Genomic DNA, 20715 nt, shown 5'->3' with positions numbered 1-20715 from the left:
TACACTTGAAATATTTGGAATTGGAATTTAGAACCGAGAGAGTAAAATTTTTGCTGTATGATGATATAAGTCAAAATAGATGGACCTTTCTTCCATAACTGAAGATTACCACATTATTGCCAATAAATATTTTTATCCTGCTACAATATAACATAAACCGCATCCTCACTGTTATGTATTTGTTTATGGAATGATATTAGACATTAAAGGAAAATTTTACATGCAAAATATTAAGAATTGTTGTTATTCTGTTATTTTCCTGTTAGTAGCTAGATAATTCTGGTCTAGTGTTTTAAATTTGGACTAATATTACAAAATCAACATGTTAACATTCCCTAGGCTTTCTATGGATATCAAAACTGAATATACTTGGTTTTCATACTTAAAACATTAGATTTCTCCGAATCCAGCCAATGTGTGTTTTCTCTTTGAAAGTTCAGAATATGACAGAATCTTTAGATCACCACTGTGGTGTTGTAGGGGTTTTACAATTGAAAGTGTTGGTTTTAGCGGAAGAAAATTGTTGCTGCTTCTTTGCTACTTTAGTTCTCCTTCAAGAAAGCTATCGATTAGTCAGATAATGTTTGATAGACTTGATCATATAGCCATGGAATGATACTACAGGAATCAGAGCAATCACAAATAGACATTCTGATTTTTCCAGGATTGTTCAATTTTTACTCATGTTATAAGTGGATAAATGTTTAGCTATTTCAAAATGTGAAAAATTACAAATGGAGTGTAGTTTTCTTTGTAGAAATAAGCAAATGCTAAGTGTAGAGCTGTACAGGTGGTACTTGTGTACATGTGGTGCTCTTTTTTATTTAAAAAGCCATCCCTTTTCCCCTTCCTGCCTACTAAGTGTTAGTTTTCTTAGGACTCTATCTTTGTCCCTCTTTTAATGCTACGGTCTCTCTGAATGATTTCATCCATACTCACATTTTCATTCGTTGCCTGAACATTGAATTCAAAGCTGAATTCTCTTTATCCCAAATCCGCTCCCTTTTCATTGATTCTGATGTTTCTTAATGATCCCACTGTCTATGCAGGAGCTTAAAACAGAAGCCTGATAGTCATTCCTAACTTGTTTCTTACCCCCAAACATGCACACGGTCATTAATTTCTACTGAATCTACATCAGAAATGGGCTCGGAAATCCATTTTCTCTAGTCTCACTGACACTGGGAATGCTTTCAGATCAGGATTCTGTGCCTTTCAATTCTACTGCAGGAACTACTTCACTGGCTCTCAGCCTTTCGTTTTATATCCCTTCCGACCATTTTCCGTGCTGCCATTTTTTAACCCAACACGAAACTTTTAGTTACTCCTGTTGTCTCTCAGATAAAAATTAAACTGGCTTTATTTGCATCTCATAAAATTCTGGTCTGGTCATACTACACTACATCACATATTATTTCTTGCTACCTTTCTATATTTATATCATATCATAAAAATTCTGAAAACCACATGTGCTTTTTTAGAGCCTCTGTCATCGACTTTATAGAGTAAGGTGATCCCCCTGCACTCCCAAAGCAAGCTTATAAACTGTAATAATTCTTTATATTGTAATGAAATTATATATTAGCATGTCAGTTTCTAATCTCCAACCTTTGAACTTCTTAAGAGTGCCATGTTCATCGGTGTATTTCCAGTAGTTATTCCAATGCCCCAAACACAGTGGTGAACTCATACATTCTCGTAGAATAAATGAGTGACTAAAAATTACCAAGTTTTACATATTTGAACACTTCTTATCATTATCAATAAAAAATATCAGCCATTTAAAAATTTTTTTTGGTTCATATACTTATCATAACATACATATCATCATTATAGCAACATTCCAAATGAAAACTCTTATTGGCCCACCTGTAGTTAAAGCAAATCTCCAAAGAAGGCATTAACCTTTATGACTTACAGAAAGTTATAGACTTGAGCACAGGCACTTAATTAATTCCCCTGTCTAGGTCTTTATTGACTATGGAAGAGCACAAAAATGGGGAAAACAGTGCATCAGTTCTGAAATTAAGGAAGGAAACTGAAACGGAGTGTACAGTATCAGATTGATGCGCAGACACCAAAGTTTAAGTAGCAGTTTTACTTTGAGTAGCTTGCTTCATGGAAAAGAAATAAATAGTAGTTTCACCTCACGAACTTGGAGGGATGAGGCTTATAAGAAAGACTGTTAGGGAGATAAGTGGCAGATCCAATATGCTGATTACTTTCATGTAAAACAGTTATAGTGGGACAACCAAAAATTCGTTACCTATTCCATTTGAAAAAAGTGGCTTTTCTTCTTCCAGATGTGACAAGGCTCTTCTATGAAGTGTAGTGGATGTCACCCCTAGTAAGAAACCCTATAGTCCTGCCTTCGTTCCCACTTTGGAAAGTCACTGGATTATTTAACTGATAATGTAAATATGTATCAACTAGCAGATGTGAGAAGTTGCTTCTGACACACCTGAATAGGAGATGAGAGGATCCACCTTACTTGGGGGACATTTGAAAGTTCTGAAAGGCTTCTCATTTTTATGAATGAATAAACAAAAAAAGCAACAACATGGAGCCTATGAAAAGAGATTGTGCGTCATTAAAGGATAAAATCACAGCCTTCGTAGGAAGAGACTGAAGTTATGTTTAGAAAATATTGGGGGGGGGGGTAAAAAGAAGAAGTTATAGCTAGCATCTGTGTTGAATTCTTGAAATTTTTAAGTGAACATGGAATATAACACAAGTAACTAGAATGAAAGGAGAGCTGGTTAGGAGGCAGGAATAGAAAAGAAGCAATAATGATACAAAGAAAGGTTATAACAAAATGAACCAGTCTAAAGCTGCATTAGAGGCAGTAAAGATTGAAATAATCACTGCAGGAAAGGAAATGAATGATGTGAAGAACTAGCTTTACAAAACCTACCAGAATGTAGGGGAAATAGACAGGATAGAATTTTTGAGGTGAAAGTCAAGTTGGATTAAAATAGGAAACTCTACAAATTGAGTGAATAGCATTCCCAAAGAACAGGTATTGACTAATAAAACAGAAGCAATGATAAATCATATGTATATGATTAGGGAAACTTCTTAGTTGAAGAAAAACCTACATTTGTAGATTGAAAGAACTCATTGAGTTTTGACAAAGATTAACAACAAAAACCCAACAGCGAAATATATCCTGATGGAAGTTTTGAACTTCAAGAATAAAAAAAAATGAATGTCACAAACTTTCAAAAGTCTCTTTGCCTCGTATACTTCACACAAAGTTTCTCTTATACAGAAAAAGAAATCCAAAAATTGGAGACTTGATAATTAGAAAATCCTTCTAGAGCAAAGGTTAATAGATCCAACAGCACCTAGAAATGCTTAATAAAATATAGCAAGCATCCCTCTAAATCAGTGGTTCTCAACCTTGGCTGCACTTTAGAATCACCTGGGAATCTTTTCAAAATCCTGATTTCTGGGCCTCATCCTCCGGAAATTCTGTTTCTTTGTTATGGGGTGGGGCCACAACATTAGTAACAAAGAAACAGAATTTCTGGAGGATGAGGCCCAGAAATCAGGATTTTAAAAAGATTCCCAGGTGATTCTAATGTACAGCCAAGGTTGAGAACCCCTGCTCTAAATGAATACCTGAACTTACAAGAATATAATAAAAACCCCCAGTGTGCAAAAAGTGAAATGGCAGGTGGAAACCAGAACTGTAAGAGGAAGCATACCTGACTACTCCAAGGAGATTTTCGTACCTTGGTAACCGAAGGGCTTTGGTGTTAAATGGCCTCACAGAGACAGAAAACAACTTCTTTGCTCCATGCGACGAGGGATTTCTTAGACCCCTATATAAAGCTAGGATCCTCAAAGGATTACAGGCTCAGTAGGAGAATAGATTAGAATTAAACCCTGGGAGAAAATGAGGAAGCTTGTATTTCTTGGCTTGGCTTCCAAAGGACAGGGGTGGGGTGTGCATTCATGTGTGTGGGATGCCTGCCCTGAGAGTTTGGGATCAGTTCCTCTTCTCCAGTAGATTTAGGGTTTTAATCTGTATTAATTGTGTGGTCCAGAATTGCCAATAATATAAAGCAGTGATTTTCAACCTTTTCCATCCAGTGGTACACTTATACTAATTATTACAATTCTTCAGCACACCAAAAAAAATATTTTTTGCTGATCTGACAAAAAGAAAAAAAGGTATAATTTTGATTCATTCACACCAGGTGGCTATTGTTGTATTGGCTATGGCCATTTTTTAATTTGACAATCTAAAGGAAAAGAGGTCGGTGCTCCTAACTACTAATAAATAGTCATGTATTGCATGATTTAAAAATTCTTGCAGCACACACACAACAGCAGTTGAAAATTGCTGAGATAAAATTATTATTACAAGAGTCCCAGGCTAGTAACATTCACTGGATGCCAGGCAGAAGCTAATAGAAAACATCTTCTAGTCAAGCCCTGCAGGTTTCTCAGATAAAAGCCCCCCTGGAGCCCGGCCAGCATGGCTCAGTGGTTGAGCGTTGACCTATGAATCAGGAGATCACGGTTCAATTCCTGGTAGGGCACCTGCCCAGGTTGTGGGCTCCATCCCCAGTGTGGACGTGCAGGAGGCAACCGATCAGTGATTCTCTCTCATCCTTGATATTTCTGTCTCTCTTTCCTTGTCCCTTCCTCTATGAAATCAGTAAAGATATATTTGGTGGGGAAGAAGACCCCCTGGACTTTGAGTTCACAATCCCAAATCAACACACACACACACACACACACACACACACACGCACACTCACACGCACACGCACACACACGCACACACAAATTATATTCAGCAGATTCAACAAGGTCAGACCCTCTCAGGAATATCAGAGAGTAGAACTGTTACACACAAATTACCATTTAAAATGAATAATCACATAAAAAAGAAATAGAAATTAAGAGAAAAAATTGTATGCACCTCTTAACAGAGATTCAAAATATATAACACAAATGGACCCATTTAGAGGAAGAAATTATAACTATAAGATTTATAGATATATGTAGAGAGAATTCTCATCCAGTAATTGGAGAATATACAGAAATATATAGAACACTTACAAACTTTATAGTACAACTAAAAAATATATTAAAAATATTTTACAGAATAGATATACAGGCTGTGGTATCTGATCATAAAGCAATTAAGTTTAATGAATAATAAAAGACTAATTAAATAAACACAAATATTATATCTCTGAATTTTAAAAGTGCAAATAACTCACAGGCCAAGAATTAACTCAATATAAATTTAAAATTCAACTATGCATCAAAACTTTTAGGGTGCAGCTAAAATGGATGTAGAGACAAAAATTTTTTTGAGTGAAAAATTTTAAAGGAGAAAGATATTCATGATGCATTGTAAGTATTCAAGTAAACAAGGAGTGAAAAGCACAGTGTGGTTAATCAAAAGAAGAAACATATTTAATAAAGGCATTAGCAAAAATCAGCATAATAGGAAATAAAGATACATGAGAGCCAAAGATCAATTCATGGAAAAGGCTTAAAATAACTGATTAGAACTACACCCATTTAAGATGCAATCAGTTAAAAGCCTTACTTAGGCTTATTAAAATCAGGACTGACTGTTTTACAATCAAATTCTGGGAAATATCCAAAGAACAAAAATTTCAATCTTGTACAAAATCTTCCAAAAAATTGAAAACAAGAAGATACTCTTAAATTCATTTGACTCTAGTATAGCTTTACAAGTAAAGTATGAAAAAGAAAATTAGAAACATTTTCTCTGAATTTAGAAATAGGAAAAGAATACTTATTGTCTGTTTCTGTAGTGATAGCCATAACCTGTACATTAAGACAAGAAAAAGACAGGAGGGAACAAAATTGTCATTACTTACAAGTGATATGTGATTATCTATATAGAAAATTCAAGAGAATTTATGAATGTTATTTTATAATTAATAATCTGATAGCATTGTCAGATATAAGATCAGTATATAAAATCAACAGTGTACTATACATCAGCAACAAACAGAAACAGTAATTTTTTTAAATCTCCCTTTTACAGTATCAACCAAAGCTCCAAGAACCTATGAATAAATCATAAATCCACTAAAAGAGTAATAAGACTTTTAAGGGAAAAGTTATAAGATTCTATGCCTGGCCGTTTTGTCTCATTGGTTAGAGCAATGGTTCTCAACCTTCCTAATGCTGCGACCCTTTAATACAGTTCCTCATGTTGTGGTGACCCCCAACCATAAAATTATTTTCATTGCTACTTCATAACTGTCATTTTGCTACTGTTATGAATCGTAATGTAAATATCTGGTATGCAGGATTTATTTTCATTGTTACAAATTGAACATAATTAAAGCATTGTGATTAATCACAAAAACAATATGTAATTATATATGTGTTTTCCGATGGTCTTAGGCGATCCCTGTGAAAGGGTCGTTCGACCGCCAAAGGGGTCGCGACCCACAGGTTGAGAACCGCTGGTTTAGACCATTGGCGCATGAACTGAAGGCTATCAGGTACCTTGGGTGCAGGCCCAATCCCTGACCCTGGTCGTATGGAGACGCCAGTCAATGTGTCTCTCTCATATCAATGTTTCTCTTTCTCTCTCCCCCCTTTTCCCTCCCCTCAACTATCTCTAAAAAAAATCAATGGGAAAAAATATCCTTGGGTCAGATTTAAAAACAAAAAAGATTCTAAAAGGTATTTACTCCCAGCCAGTGTGGCTAAGTGGTTGAGCCTCAACCTATGAACCAAGAGGTCACGGTTTGTTTCCTGGTCAGAGCACATGCCTGGGTTGCAGGCTAGATCCCAGGAGGGTGCGTGCAGAAGGCAGCCAATCAATGATTCTCATCATTGATGTTTCAATCTCTCTCTCTCCCTCTCCCTTCTCTGAAATGAATAAAAATCTATTTTAAAAAGAAAACTTAAAAAAAGATATTAACCTAATCTTTAACAAGAAGATATGATTTAACACCCATTAGATTAGCAAACATTAGAGAGTCTGACATGTTGTGAGGATATGGAGCATCAAGGATATGGTGGCAGTTACCATCTAGTTCAGTGGAAAATGTAAATACCCTATCATGTCGGGATCCACTCCTAGTTCTATACAGCCTGCCAACAAGACAAAATATGTGAATTTAGAACCAAAGGGAAAATCTTTAGCACATGTGATAATCCTCTGAGAAAAAAGCCTCAGTGAACAATTATGGAAGTAAAGTGCATTTCAAAGAAAATTTCAAAGATTGCCTGGGTCATTAATTTTATGACTGTCTTTTTAGTTTAAGTTTTTATTACAAAATCCTATAGGGAACATCTCCAATCAAACGTGGCTTGGATGGCCTAAAAAATCCACAGCATCTCTAATAGAGAGCGAGTTGGGAGAGAAAGCAAGTACATGTGATTAGTTGTGTACAGTACACTGTGGATTCCTAGTATATCCATCTGTCCTTGTAGACACTAGTCAGGTTAATGTGGTTTCTTTTTATAATTTGATCATTTAAATAGATGTTTCACCAAAAGTTTTTATATTTTTTTACAGTTTACTGAAGTTAGTCAGTTATATTCTTCACTTGTAAATAAGATTTGATAGAGAATCAATTAAAAAGAGCATAAGAAGAGGAAAGTAAAGTAAGAGAAATGTCACAATAGGAATTGTAGCTTTTATTGCCTGTTACATTTCCAAGCACTTATGTGTGGTTTGGTGCAGGACTTCTTGATATCTTCAACTACAAAAGTGGGTATGGTTCCATCCACTTGACTGCACAAATTCATTTACAGCAATTAAAGGTCTTTGTACCCAATATCATTTTTAAGGCTACAGTGAATTTGCTTTAAGTGAACATGTTTGAATATGGTGGAACAAATAAAGTGCCCCTTCAGCAAAGTGAATAGAATTACTCTTCAGATTAAAGAGGTAGCATATGATAATTCATTAACACATTTCTAGAATTGGGTTTTGTTGGTTAAAAAATATATACATATATATGTATATACAAACATACCAATATATATACATACAAGGAATGTGTTGTAATACTTATATAAAACACTTTTGAATTTGTATGCTCAGGTATTTTCCATTCTATTTCTATGTGTAAATATACTAATGAACATATATGGATGGATAACTTCTTTTGGGCCTGATATTGGATGTGATATTTATCTGTTTAATTTATTCTTTTCGATCAAGCACGCAAATCATCAGAAGCCTCTGGTAGGAAACCACCTTTTACAGAATAATTCTGTTACTTTGATTGCTATATGTTTGTTTTTTATGAGGAATGTTGTGACAACTAGAATGTTTTATATTTAGTTTACTGAAAATATTTGTATTGTAGCATGCGTGTGGGAGGGTATTCTTAGAAATAACAAATACAGAACTCTAAAGAGGTGGGTGTTTGAAGTAGGGGTACAGAAAACAAATGATTTCACTTTGCAGAGGTTTTGGAAGGGATTGTACTGTTCTCTGTTGATAGAACTTGGTATTTTTATAGGTAATTTATCTCAGTTTCCATCCTGTTCTGTGCTTTCTGATAAGTAAAGGATGAAATAATTTAATTATAAAGTGATTAGAGAGCCCATGAATTATAATTTGTTCAGTAAAAACTTTAAACTATGATTACAAAAAGCATACTATTAAGAAATATAATTGCTTTAATACCTAACACTTGCTCTTTCCTTAATAGAAAAATTTACAGCAATAGCCCCCTCCTTTATTCACTACATACTGGTAGATAGTCATCAAGGTTTAAAATATCCAGGTCTCTACTCCCCAGTTATCCCTCCTTATTCTGGCTCCCTTATTCCTTAGCAAGTGATCTTGCCTCCTGTTTCCCAGAAGAAATAGAGCCTAGCGACTATGAATAACTCCATTTAGTCCAGTTCCTTCCCACACATTGACAGGCATCACCATGGCAAACAATTACCTCCGTGATTGGACACCTGCTTGCCTACACACTTCACCTCCCACCGCTGCTGTAGCCTTATACCCTGGGCTGCACCTATTGCACGTCGGTTGCCATTTACTGGATAAACCATGCTTCTTCCCCCAAGCCTTTTATACAAGAGCATCCCAGCCTGGAATGTCTTCTCCGTCAACTCAGATGCCAAAGAAACTGCCCTTCAAGATTTAGCACAAATGCTGTGTCCTCTATTTTGCCTTTCCTTTACTACCCAGGAATTTCCTCTTTCAAGTTTGCATATAGAATCTTATAATTTTCTTAGTTGTCCTTGTCACATTCCAGTGTAATGGTTCTATCTCCCCATCAGCTTCTCGTCTCCTTAAATAATGGAGATGTATTTATTATTTTTAGTGTTCCCAGAGTCTAGCTCGGTTTCTGGCACCACTAACCAGTGCTCAATACATGTTGCTGAAAAGATTGTTAAACCAGCACCAAAGAAGTAAAATGCGTGAATGACACTAATGCCTTTCAGAAGGGAGTTAAAGTGTTAAATTTCAGAGTATCTTTCCTCAGTAAAGTTTTGAATAAATAACAAAAGTCCAGAGATGGTATTGCAATAGTTATAGGATATGTATCTTGATATATGTTACTTAATATTATTAGTATCATTACCATGAGGAGTTAAAGGTTTTGCTAGGAGTTAGAATGGTATTGATTTGGGCACTAAACAGTAATTATTGGTTTTACTTCTTTACCATTTATTTTGAAAATGTCCTATCTGAATGTATTCAGCCAAATAATTGAGTTCCTACATTATTGTTTTATTTCTGTATAATAATATTCTGGGAAAATGTGTATAGATGATTTCATGCTACTATGTTGTTTTTATGTGTGTCATTTAATCATTGTTTAATTTATTTTTTTGGATACAAGCTTGCTCCTCTCCAGAAGTATCTGGTAGGCAACTAAATACTTTTTAATAATAATAATAATAATAAAGTTACCTTTAGAGCTTTTTACGTGTTTGTTTACAAGATGTTATGCTCCTCATAAAGTTATATTTTTATAAAGCATATTGAGTTAATAAAACATTTCAGTTAATGTAGGAAATGGTTTATTTAGCTTTATGTTGTTTTATCAATAGAAATGATTTATATTGCAGTTTTTTAGTGGTATTTTAGAAACAAATACAGCACTGTGTAGCAGTGGGAGTTGACAGTGTAGCAGAATACAGATTAATACACACCACTTAAATTAGATAACTTAGGTTATGAATGGTTTTTGAAAGAATGTACAGTTATAAGTTATAAATTTTGAGTAAAAAAACAGCTGGCATTTAATTGGGTATTTATCCTAAAAAGTTTATATTCTATTTTGTTCTGTTTTCTGTCTGTGTTCCTTCTATTTTTCTGACATCCATTATACAATTTAAATAATGCGGTGCTTTTATTATAAAGAGGTGTAAAGGTGCAGGTGGCATTTATCTTACTACAAAGAGACTGGAGAACTCAACATCTGGCGTGGTTGTAATCTGTATAGTAATTTTTAAACTCTTCTTACAAAACATGAATGATCATCTCTTCTAAGCACTGAAGAATGGCATACTATAACTAGCAACATGCTCTTTTTATATAAGCATTAATGTAGTTTATTTAGCACAGAAGCCCAAAACACCTAATAAGTTTACTAAGCATAATTAATAAAGCACTCTTATTCATTGTATAAGAATATGCATGAATGTCATGTATCTGAATATCATGCAATAAAGATATGCAGTACTTGAATTTTTAATAAATTTCCTATTGTTTAAAATGAACTTTGTAATCTAATTTTTATACTGTGTCCTATGTGTAAACATATTCAGAGATGTTTTGAGGGTGATCAGAATGGAGCGTGTTCATGCTCGTGTGGAAATGCATAAAAACTGGCACTTCGTTTCTAGTTGCTTCATCTCGCGAATGTGGGTAACATTCCTACACACCAACCCTGAGTGACAGAAATATTCCTTTGGTAGGCTGATTTCTTCAGAATGCAATGTGATAGACTCTTGAAATAACACAAACTGGGGAGAAAATACGTTTATTTGGAAAATAAATATAATTGAAATGTACACTTCTGAGAAGAAATTAAGTTAATATGTGGAGAGTAGTCCTTCTTATGTTTGTAGTACGGACCTAGTTTGCTACATTATCCATCAGTACGGGACAAAATATATTTGCAGAAAGATCCTTTCTCAAGATATTTTCTCCCTAATCATTGTTCGATGCTTTGTAGATAGGTACCCATGATCGTGTAGCTGAGAAGTGTTAGAGCCAGCATCTTCATTCAGAGGCACCAAGCTCCAAAGCTGGTTGTCTGATTCAGGATATCACAGAGGCTTCAATGGTAAAATGTAGGCATAGATTATATATTAGAAACAAGAAACCCAAAACATTAGAACGTTTATGCTTTATAGGGACCTCTGCTGTGGGGTTTGAATTGGGCTGTCTCTTCCACCATTTAATCTATTAATTAGCTGTCACTACCTTATATCAGTGGATATAAATTTTAAAACTAACCAGAGAAAAGCATTTAGAAATTTAAATTCACCACTGTCTAAACAGAATAAAATTCAAGCCAATTCATGTGGTTCTCGGCTGCCTAGTGTGTTAGCGTTTTTCATAATCCCATAATCCGGCATGTTGTGAAATACTTTATGTTTGGTGTCTGTATTTATAAGATGTGTAGTTTGGTTTACTGATATTTTTACAAAGAGTTAACTATGCTCATCTTTGTGTGTAAATAATGCACATGTAAACTAGAGATTTCATGTGTTTATGTATATATATATATACTTATTTGACCAACAGTGCTTCAGGAACCGAGTTTTCCTCATGGAACTCTTTACTGGCTTTATAGTTAGTGCTTATCCTTTACTCTAAAAGGGAATCTATTTATTGAAATAATTCCCCAAATTTAATATCTTTGATTCATACCCATTCCTGATGACTTTAAGACTTTTATGAAAACTATTATTCACTTTCTGGAGTGCTACTTAACAGTAAACTAGGAATATGTCAAAGAATTTCCTGAATATCCTCTTAGTGAATAAAATAAAGTGGCAGCAGCAGTTTTTCCTCTAGCTCATTCACCGAGCAGGGAGAAGGAAATTTTCTTTCAATTTACCTCCTTTGGCCAATACTGCTTTGCTTTTCCTTTGACCAGTTAGGTCTCCTTAACCCCAGATCCTCTTAGCAGTAAGTGACGGGAGAAGCTGGAACAGGATGCGAGGGATTGTTTTCTCCTTACACTGATTCTCTTCCTTGTCTTCCAATTGTCTGCACTCAGGCAGGCATCCAGAGAGCTTGTACTGAAACTTGATGTGCAAGTTCTATAAATAGAAGATAACTAAAAATATTTTTCAAGAAAATAATCAGTTATATTTTGGGGAATCACAAGTTGTTTCTTACAAGCTACAGTTGCATTTAGCAATAAATTATGTTCTTTCTTTATTTTATAGCTGTCATTGCCAAGTCAGTGCCATGTGCAGATATGTCTGCTCCATCCGCAATGCCCCCCCCCCCGCCCCCCCGCAAAATCTTACTTATAAAACCAGGTGTAACAAGTACGTTAACTTTTAGAATTAGGATGACTCCAACCATCCTAAACTCAAAGAAAATGTAATTTTCCACCCCAAAACCCACCGCCCCCCCCCTTGGTGGGGCGGAAATTAGATCAATTTGCATAATTACATTCAGTTTGTTTGATTCATTATTTTGGTGGGTGAGATTTTCATACAATGAGAAAATTCTAATTTTTAAAATTACTTTTCTCAAACTTTCTAAAATAGGTATTTTGAAAGTGTTTTAACAGCAAAACACAAATGACAGTTTATATAAACTAGTAAAATAATAATGTCTGCTTTTGGTACCTGTCATCCCATTTTGAAATCTCAAAAGGTTTAGAATGCCAATAGCCTTGTTGGTTAGTAGCAGCGTTTTGGGAAAGGGATTACACTGGGGATAAGGGGCAATAATAGTGTGTACCTTAAAGTGCCTTATTTTAATATTACTACATTATTGGATTATCTTATTCAAGAAGTTGTGAGCCTCTCAATTCTGCCTTTTCATTATCATCATCATCACCCACCACTATCTCATCAGCACTGTAGTGTGTCTGAAATAAATGCCAGCGTGCCACTCTTTGTTCAGTTTGCATAGCCTTTTACTATTTGAACATTATTTCAATACCTTTTTCTGCTATTTTCTTCTTTATCTATAGATTCATGTATCAGAGAAATATTGGAAGCTTTCTGAACAAAAGACTAAAATAATTTTTTCTTGTATAGTCAGGTTTTGCTTGCATACATAACTAGGAACAAGAATGCATATTGTGTATGCCACTTTACCTCTCTGGAATTTTTTTCTTTTATTTATTTTTAAACACATGAAGTTGGTTGTAAACAGACATCATTGCTAGTAACTTTGTGGAAAGATAATGAAAACGAGGAATCTTTTTAAATGATGTGTCACATACCAAATCTAAAACTTCAAACCACAGCTCTATACAATAATGTGGCTATTAATCGCTATATAAGCATCTGGTTTTGAATTGCTTTACTTCATGTACATTTGAAATTAGTCGTTCAGACATTTAGTTTTGCTTCAAAGTTAGAAAGAGATTTTTAAGCTCTTTGGGTTATTTTGGTTGTTTGTGGTGGTTTGTTCTGTTTTGTTTTAAGTCTTTGTGGGTATTCTTTTAAGTGTTAGTCTGTGGTAGAGAAAAAACAAATCTAATAACATAAATTCCAATACCTGAAAATAGCCCTTTGTCAAAATCGATTACATTTGAAACTCCACAAATCAACAAGTTTCAATTCTCCAGATGTTTTCAGTTCTGATGTATAAAGGCCTTTAAACTATCACTGCTGGTTTATTTACTAGTATTTTGTTCTAGATTGTCCCAACCTTTTTCCATTACTTCTGGGTATGTCTTCAGGAACAGGATTTTTATTATTAGATTTGAAATTATCAAAGTGATCTCCATATAGCAAGATATTAGAGATCTTTAGAAATTTGAGAAAATGTTTCTTATTTAGAGAAACAGAATAGCTCTCTAGTATATCATGTTGTAAATACATGTTTTATGGTGACCATGGTTGACGTGTGTGTTTTTAAAGCACGGATATTTATATATAATATGGAAATTATTACAAGACAAATTTTTTAAAATATTTTTTTTCTATTTTTTTAGTGAAAGAGTTTCTAGCCAAAGCCAAAGAAGACTTTTTAAAAAAATGGGAAAATCCTGCTCAGGTAAGGAATATTTCAATTTTTCTATGATTTAAAAATTCTCTATTAAGTAAAATCATGATTCTTACCTAAATAATTGACTGCTTCCAGAAATCTTAATTTTCACGTAGCATTAATAAATGTAAGGTTAATGTGGGAATTTTTGTCATAATATTGTTTTGATTTATTAATTTTATGTATACTTAAATTGGAGAAGGAACTAATTTTTAGCATAGTACCTGATTATAAATTTTGATACCAATTTTAAGCTACTACAAACTCTTGATATTTTTGAATATAGTAATTTTGATTTATGCATATGCTACCATATTTATTATTTTTATTAATTACAAAAATAGGGACCCTATTGTACAGTTTCAAATTCTTAATCCCAAACATTTGGCTATTGATAACATACCAAACACAGGGATTCTTTCATAAACATTTCGATGGAGTAAATTTTATATAATCTAAGTACTTTAGATTTTAACTGAGATCTAAAACTATATAAAAAGTAATCTATACGTCTCAAAAAAATCTCTCTTGAAGGTATGAAATAAGTAATGAACTTTAATAGTAGATTAAATTTTGAAAACCTTTATCCTAGCACAAAAAAATATTTTCAAGTTTTTCACTAAAAAAATTTAATATTAAATAAATGTTATGTTTTATGAAGATGCCATCATTATCAAGATTTAGAGCATGACCTATAATTTAAAACATAATCCTTCTGGTGAAAGTTAGACATTGTCTAACATGAAACATTAAGGAGGTGAAGAAAATGGCATTTTTATATAAAAAGCAATGACTAACAAAAAGAGATGTTCTGTGGTCTATTAATGAAGTCTGTTTTCATTGTTTAGTTGGGAGCTAATATTAAACATTTCAATCCATCTATGTTGGTAAAACAAAACATTAAATATCTATAATAATAAAAATATAACATGCTAATTAGACTGGATAGCCGAACGATCTTCCGGAATACCTTCTGGATGAAGCCGGGGCTGTGAGGGCCGAGGCAAGCTGCTGCAGCTGCGAGGACCAAGCCCCTTGCACGAATTTCGTGCATTAGTCCTCTAGTTAATTCATAAATTTAAGTAATTCAGTCAGAATAGGAAGGACTTATTCTTTGCATTGACATAGAAGCTCATGGCAATTTAAAATCATTGTAAATTCGAAATGAAAATATGGTTTTCAATGGAGATGAAATCCAGCTACAGTGGATTCAGTTGCTTATACAAGAATCCTATTTCATCTCAACTTTCTCAAGCTCAACACTGTACAGGCTGGAAATAATTTTTCTAAGATTTTCATGGAGATCTTTGTAATGAAAACCTATTAAAAAATGGGTCAGCAATTACTACTTATTGCTATTTAGCACATAATTTGTTCCTAGTAATTTTCATTTTGTTGTGACAGCAACAAATTCAATAGATTGATGCTTCCAATTCTTTGCTTCTATGCTATAGTCAAAGCCAAACAAAGATGTTTGCTTGTAACAAAGCATCCATTCAAGGAGAAAAAGAGGCTGATTGTTGTTCTGGGACTCTGACTCCTGGTTATCTTTGTGGGCATGAGGAACTCTTCTTTCCTATTGTTGCTGTTTTAGGTAATCCTGGGTCATTATAACATCAGAGAGAAAGCTATTAGAATCTCTCACGCTGTTATTCCCTAGTTGTGTAAGCTCCGGTAAAGATAGAAATGAAGTTATAATGGTGCTTTCTTTAGAGGTAACTCTAGTGAGAGGACTCTGATCCCTCGGCTTATCTAGTCATTGCAGTTATTTGCAAGTGCACTAAGGCTGTGGCTTTCATGGTTGTCTTGGTCAGTGTACCTCTGGTCAGTTTGTAATTATTAAAATATGAAACTAATTTGTTAGTCCAATACTAATAATATATATTGGAATATAGCCTTTAATATTTCAGCTGAAGCTCTTATTTCCTCCCATTGCTATTATGCTTTGTTTTGCAATATAATTCTCAAATATTAGTTTTTTATTCAAAAGAAAAAATAGAACCAATAACTTGGAATTTCAGTAGCCTTTCATGTTATTTTTAAATGGATGGTTAATAAATTAAATTATCTATTTTGATTATCACTAAATCTATTGCCATCATATTCTTACGAGAATTTCTAAATTTAAAGCTTATTTTATTTTGTATGCATATGTAGAATAATGCCGGGCTGGAGGATTTTGAAAGGAAAAAAACCCTTGGAACAGGTTCCTTTGGAAGAGTCATGTTGGTGAAACACAAAGCCACTGAGCAGTATTATGCCATGAAGATCCTAGATAAGCAGAAGGTTAGTGTTTGCGTTGTCATTTACTTGAAGGGTAAACTTCAGTTTTATCAGCTACATTATTAAATAGATGCAATATAATGACTTAAATATTTGCACCTTCAAAGAATATTATTGTTGCATTTAGTTGTCATTCTTGTTATTATGACTGTATGATACTGTAGTTATAGTTTTAGTATATAGGGGAACATTATTTCAATAACTATTTATACATAATAGGTATGTGTATGTTTACTAACAAAATATTGAATTTAGCATGTAAAGAACAGGCTTCTCTACTATATTCTGCCTTGTGGAAAAATACAGGAATAAATTATTTGATCCTTAGATTAAGGTAACAGAAATTTAGTGATTTTATTTTATGACATTTTAATTGACAGTAGAAGCCCTCTTGTTTAAGATGATTGCATTTGCTTAATTAAAAATGTCAATTAAAGCAGTAAAAACTTGAAAACCTACATACTATTAAAAATCAAATCATTACACTTGAAACTAATATCTTATGTCAATTGTATCTCAGTTAAAAATTAAAAGTAATTTTTAAGTGTTTATCACGTATTGGTATATATAAATAATCAGGATATCTGAATTCTTCATGCTTTAAATATTAAGCTTCTATTTTCTTAGTAATCACATTTTGGCTTACTGGAATATATAGATAAGAAAATTTTCTAGTATCTTCATTTAAAAAAAATAAAAAGCAATAGTTGAAATTAATGTTAATAATAGATTCTGTTTAGTGCAATGTATCCATGACATTATCACTGCAATATGTAATTAATATAAAAATTACTGAGATATTTGAGGCATACCAGTCTTCAATTTCTGGTGTATATTTTACATTTACAATACATCTCCATTCAGGTTACCACATTTCCAGTGTTAAAAAACCACATGTTACTAGTGGCTACCATTTTGGACAGCACAGCGCTAGACTGGTCTGTGGTTCTGATCCAATCTCTGCTTTAAATCAAAAAACAAAGCTAACCTGTAACATGAAATGAGTAAAGGCTTATTGAGTCTCTCTCTAAAATTAAATACACCCCCACACACACACACACACTCACACACACACACGCAGGATTGTGCATCTTTGTCTACTTCCTTTTCTAACCATGCTTCTTGAAAAAAATAGTTTAATCACTCTATTCCTAACTCACTTCCTATTAATTCTGTAACTCACAATGATTTAGCTGCTCCCTTCTTTATCTCTTACCTTGTGCTACTCCACTAAAATGTCTCCGCCACAGGTCACCAATCCAGTGTCCGAATGACCAAGTCCAGCGGACTCTTTTTGCTTGTCTTATGTGACAACAACCGTGTTGACCACTCCCTTGAAACTGTGTTGACCGTGGATTTCTGGATCCCCATTCTCTTCTAATTATGCTCCTGCCTCTTTGACCTCCTTTTTTTTTTAATGTGCCTTTTTCTGTTTATTTTTTTCCTTCTGTCTACCAATCTTTGGATGATTCCTTCTCTGTGTCGTGTTCTGTACACTCGCCCAGTGCACCCTCATCCAACCTTCAGCTCATCCTTGGGCGCTTTGCTCTAATCTGTATAATCCGAACACGGAGCTCTTAAAAGAGCAGCTAGTGCTTCCCCTAACTTTCTAGATGACGTAATTGGGTGTCAGCGAGGGCACGCGATTTGTGTGCTTGTGTTGGTAGCACAACAACAAAATGCTTCGAATTTATATTATTAAATCTGTCATTAAATTGTTATTATCTGTATAGCCCCTAATATTTTATGTTACCTTCCTTAAGGAATTAACTAGATGTGCTTTAGTCATAAAATATTAAAAGGATTACAAAACGTATTTTTACACTGTAAAACATTTTCTAAGACAGTGACTTGTTAAGTGAGTTACTGAGAAGGCTACCTTGTGAATAAATCGTGGTGAGAGAGTATTTCCCAGAAGAATAGCTACCATTTTAAGTCATTTCTCTGCAGCAGCGATTTTCAACCTGGGCGCATGCCACAAGTATTTTTAAAACGTGCAGTGCCTGACTCTTTAGTCAGGGGCGCTGACCTCTTTTCCCTTAGATTGTCAAATAAAATAATGACCACAGCCAACACAACAATAGCTGTCCAGTGTGAATGATTCAGAATTATACATTTTTTGTCAAATCAGCAAAAAATATTCTTTAGTGTGCCGCAGAATTTTAGTAATTAGCTTATGTGTGCCAGGAGAGGTTGAAAACCGTTGCTCTGTGGCATTGTTCTGGATCTATTCAGACTTAGGACAAAGACTTTATATTCTGATTTTTTTCAAGTTTATTTACTTTAATTTTCTAAAACTAAGTAACAAAATAATAACCTTTTTTGTTCATAAAGTCTCAGGTCTTTCAATTGATTCTTTTCGGCTTCTCCTATCTTAGGGTATATGAGGTGAGGGGAATAGATCAGCACAGGAATTAACCAGTTAACTGCCACTCATCCTAAATGGAAACCATCCCCATTTCTTCCATATGTGCTGAATATTTACGAATTTAAGTTACCATACTTTTCTTTACAAACCCAGAGATGTCACTAACAAGTCTGATTTTAAAATTGGGCGACCAGAGTTGATACACGAGGTTTGCGGCTATAGACGCACGTGGTGTGTGGGGAAGGTCCACCGCTTACGTCTGTAGAAGCTTATGGCGTACAATGGGTTAAGGAAATCCCATTTCTTTATTCCGTATTATCTGTCAAGCATTACAAGTCACTTTACATTTATTATATCAGTGAATCTTCACAACATTGTGTAACATTCATCTCCCCTTTAAGCCAAGAACCTCTCTGTTTAAGTAATCTTTTCAAAGTCAGACAGCTAGTGAGAGGAACCAAGAAGTTGACCTGGGTTTGTCTGATTTCTATTCTTACACTCCATGTTAATTTTTCCTTTCAAAGGCATTTGTTTTCCCTGAAATCTTTCCTGCCACCACCGACTTGGCCCCTCACTAATAGTACCTGGACTTTCACAGTAACGTCTTAATTTCCACAGTATCAGTTTTCACCTTCTACTAATTGACCTTCTTCATTGTCAACAAATATTTCTTATCGTATCATATCATCTCACTCAGAAGGCTTCCTAATGTTTATTACATGAAGTCAGAACTCTGCAGCCTACTTTCAAAGCCTTCATAATTTTCTCCCTAACTCCATCCCAGTCTTACTTCACACTATTCCCCCACTTGTCCTCTATAGTCCAGTTCTCTGATGGAAACTGGACCCACAGAAGTATATGGTGCTATGCTGGGTCGGGTAAGGGAGTATGTGATGATATATGACCTATCTTCCTTATTAAAAACTCCTCAAGTGCTTGGCTAAAAAAAAAAAAAAATCGCTGACAATCATTTTTTAATGCTTTTAAATATATGTATTTAAACCACCAGAAATATTAGGAAGTAAACATGATATATGAATTTTGAAATAAAACATGGATAAAACCCCTAGGGGTACTTGTTAAATTTTCTCTGCCTTTTAGGGAGACTTCATTCCCAAAGTTTGAGAGGTGCTGTCCTAAGCTCTAGCCCAATGGACTAGCACTCAGACTGGCTTACCTTTGTATATTTTCCCTTCTGAACACTATACATAACTCTCACTTGGCAGTTCTGTATTGTTATTCACGTATTCATGCATCATACTTCCAGACAGATTTTATGCAGCATGAAGGCAAACACTCTCTCGTCTTTGTGTCTATTTAATTGTTATGCCCCATATATGCATAGTTGACTTAGGACTGTAATTCAGAAAGCCTCTCTGTTGCAGATTTTATTACCTATTTCATAAGGCAACACATTGTCTGTGCCTAACTAAAAAACCTGCTATATCATAATATGCAAAAATAAACACTGTGGTACACTCAGGCAATGGAGTATTATTCAGCGCTAAAAGGAAATGAACTATCAAGCCGTGAAAAGACATGGAGGAAACTGAAATGCATATAACTTAGTGAAAGGAGCCAATCTGAAAGGCTACATACTGTATGATTCCAACTATATGACTTTCTGGAGACAATAAAAAGATCAGTGGTTGCGAAGGGTTAGTGGGGAGGGAAGGATGAGTAGATGGCGTACAGAGGGTTTTTAGGGCAGTGAAACTACTCTGTTTGATATTATAATGGTGGATACCTGTCACTATACATTTGTCCAAATCCATAGATGTAGAATACCAAGGGTGAACCCTAATGTAAACTACTATGCATCATTGTAGGTTCACTGAGTGTAATAGGTTTACCATTCTGGTAGGGAGTGTTGATCATGGGA

At 34.3% G+C, this 20715-nt stretch overlaps 1 protein-coding gene across 9 annotated transcripts in view; it reads left to right on the top strand.

The window, feature by feature from the left end:
• The window catches only part of PRKACB (protein kinase cAMP-activated catalytic subunit beta), a 115614-nt gene that overhangs the window by 63145 nt on the left and 31754 nt on the right, over window positions 1-20715 (top strand). For 5 of the 9 annotated variants that reach the window (XM_059689049.1, XM_059689053.1, XM_059689045.1 and 2 more), the window contains exons 2-3: window positions 14130-14191; window positions 16340-16468. In XM_059689049.1, coding sequence (XP_059545032.1) covers window positions 14130-14191; window positions 16340-16468 — 191 coding nt within the window. Of the gene's footprint in view, window positions 1-8185; window positions 8210-9830; window positions 9855-14129; window positions 14192-16339; window positions 16469-20715 lie in introns of all 9 variants that reach the window. The other 4 variants (XM_059689047.1, XM_059689048.1, XM_059689046.1 and 1 more) reach the window with 2 other exon arrangements.

Source organism: Myotis daubentonii, chromosome 3, assembly GCF_963259705.1.
Source record: "Myotis daubentonii chromosome 3, mMyoDau2.1, whole genome shotgun sequence".
Taxonomy (NCBI): Eukaryota; Metazoa; Chordata; class Mammalia; order Chiroptera; family Vespertilionidae; genus Myotis; species Myotis daubentonii.
Note: the sequence above shows the minus strand (reverse complement) of the source record. Positions and strands in the feature narration are given on the sequence as shown.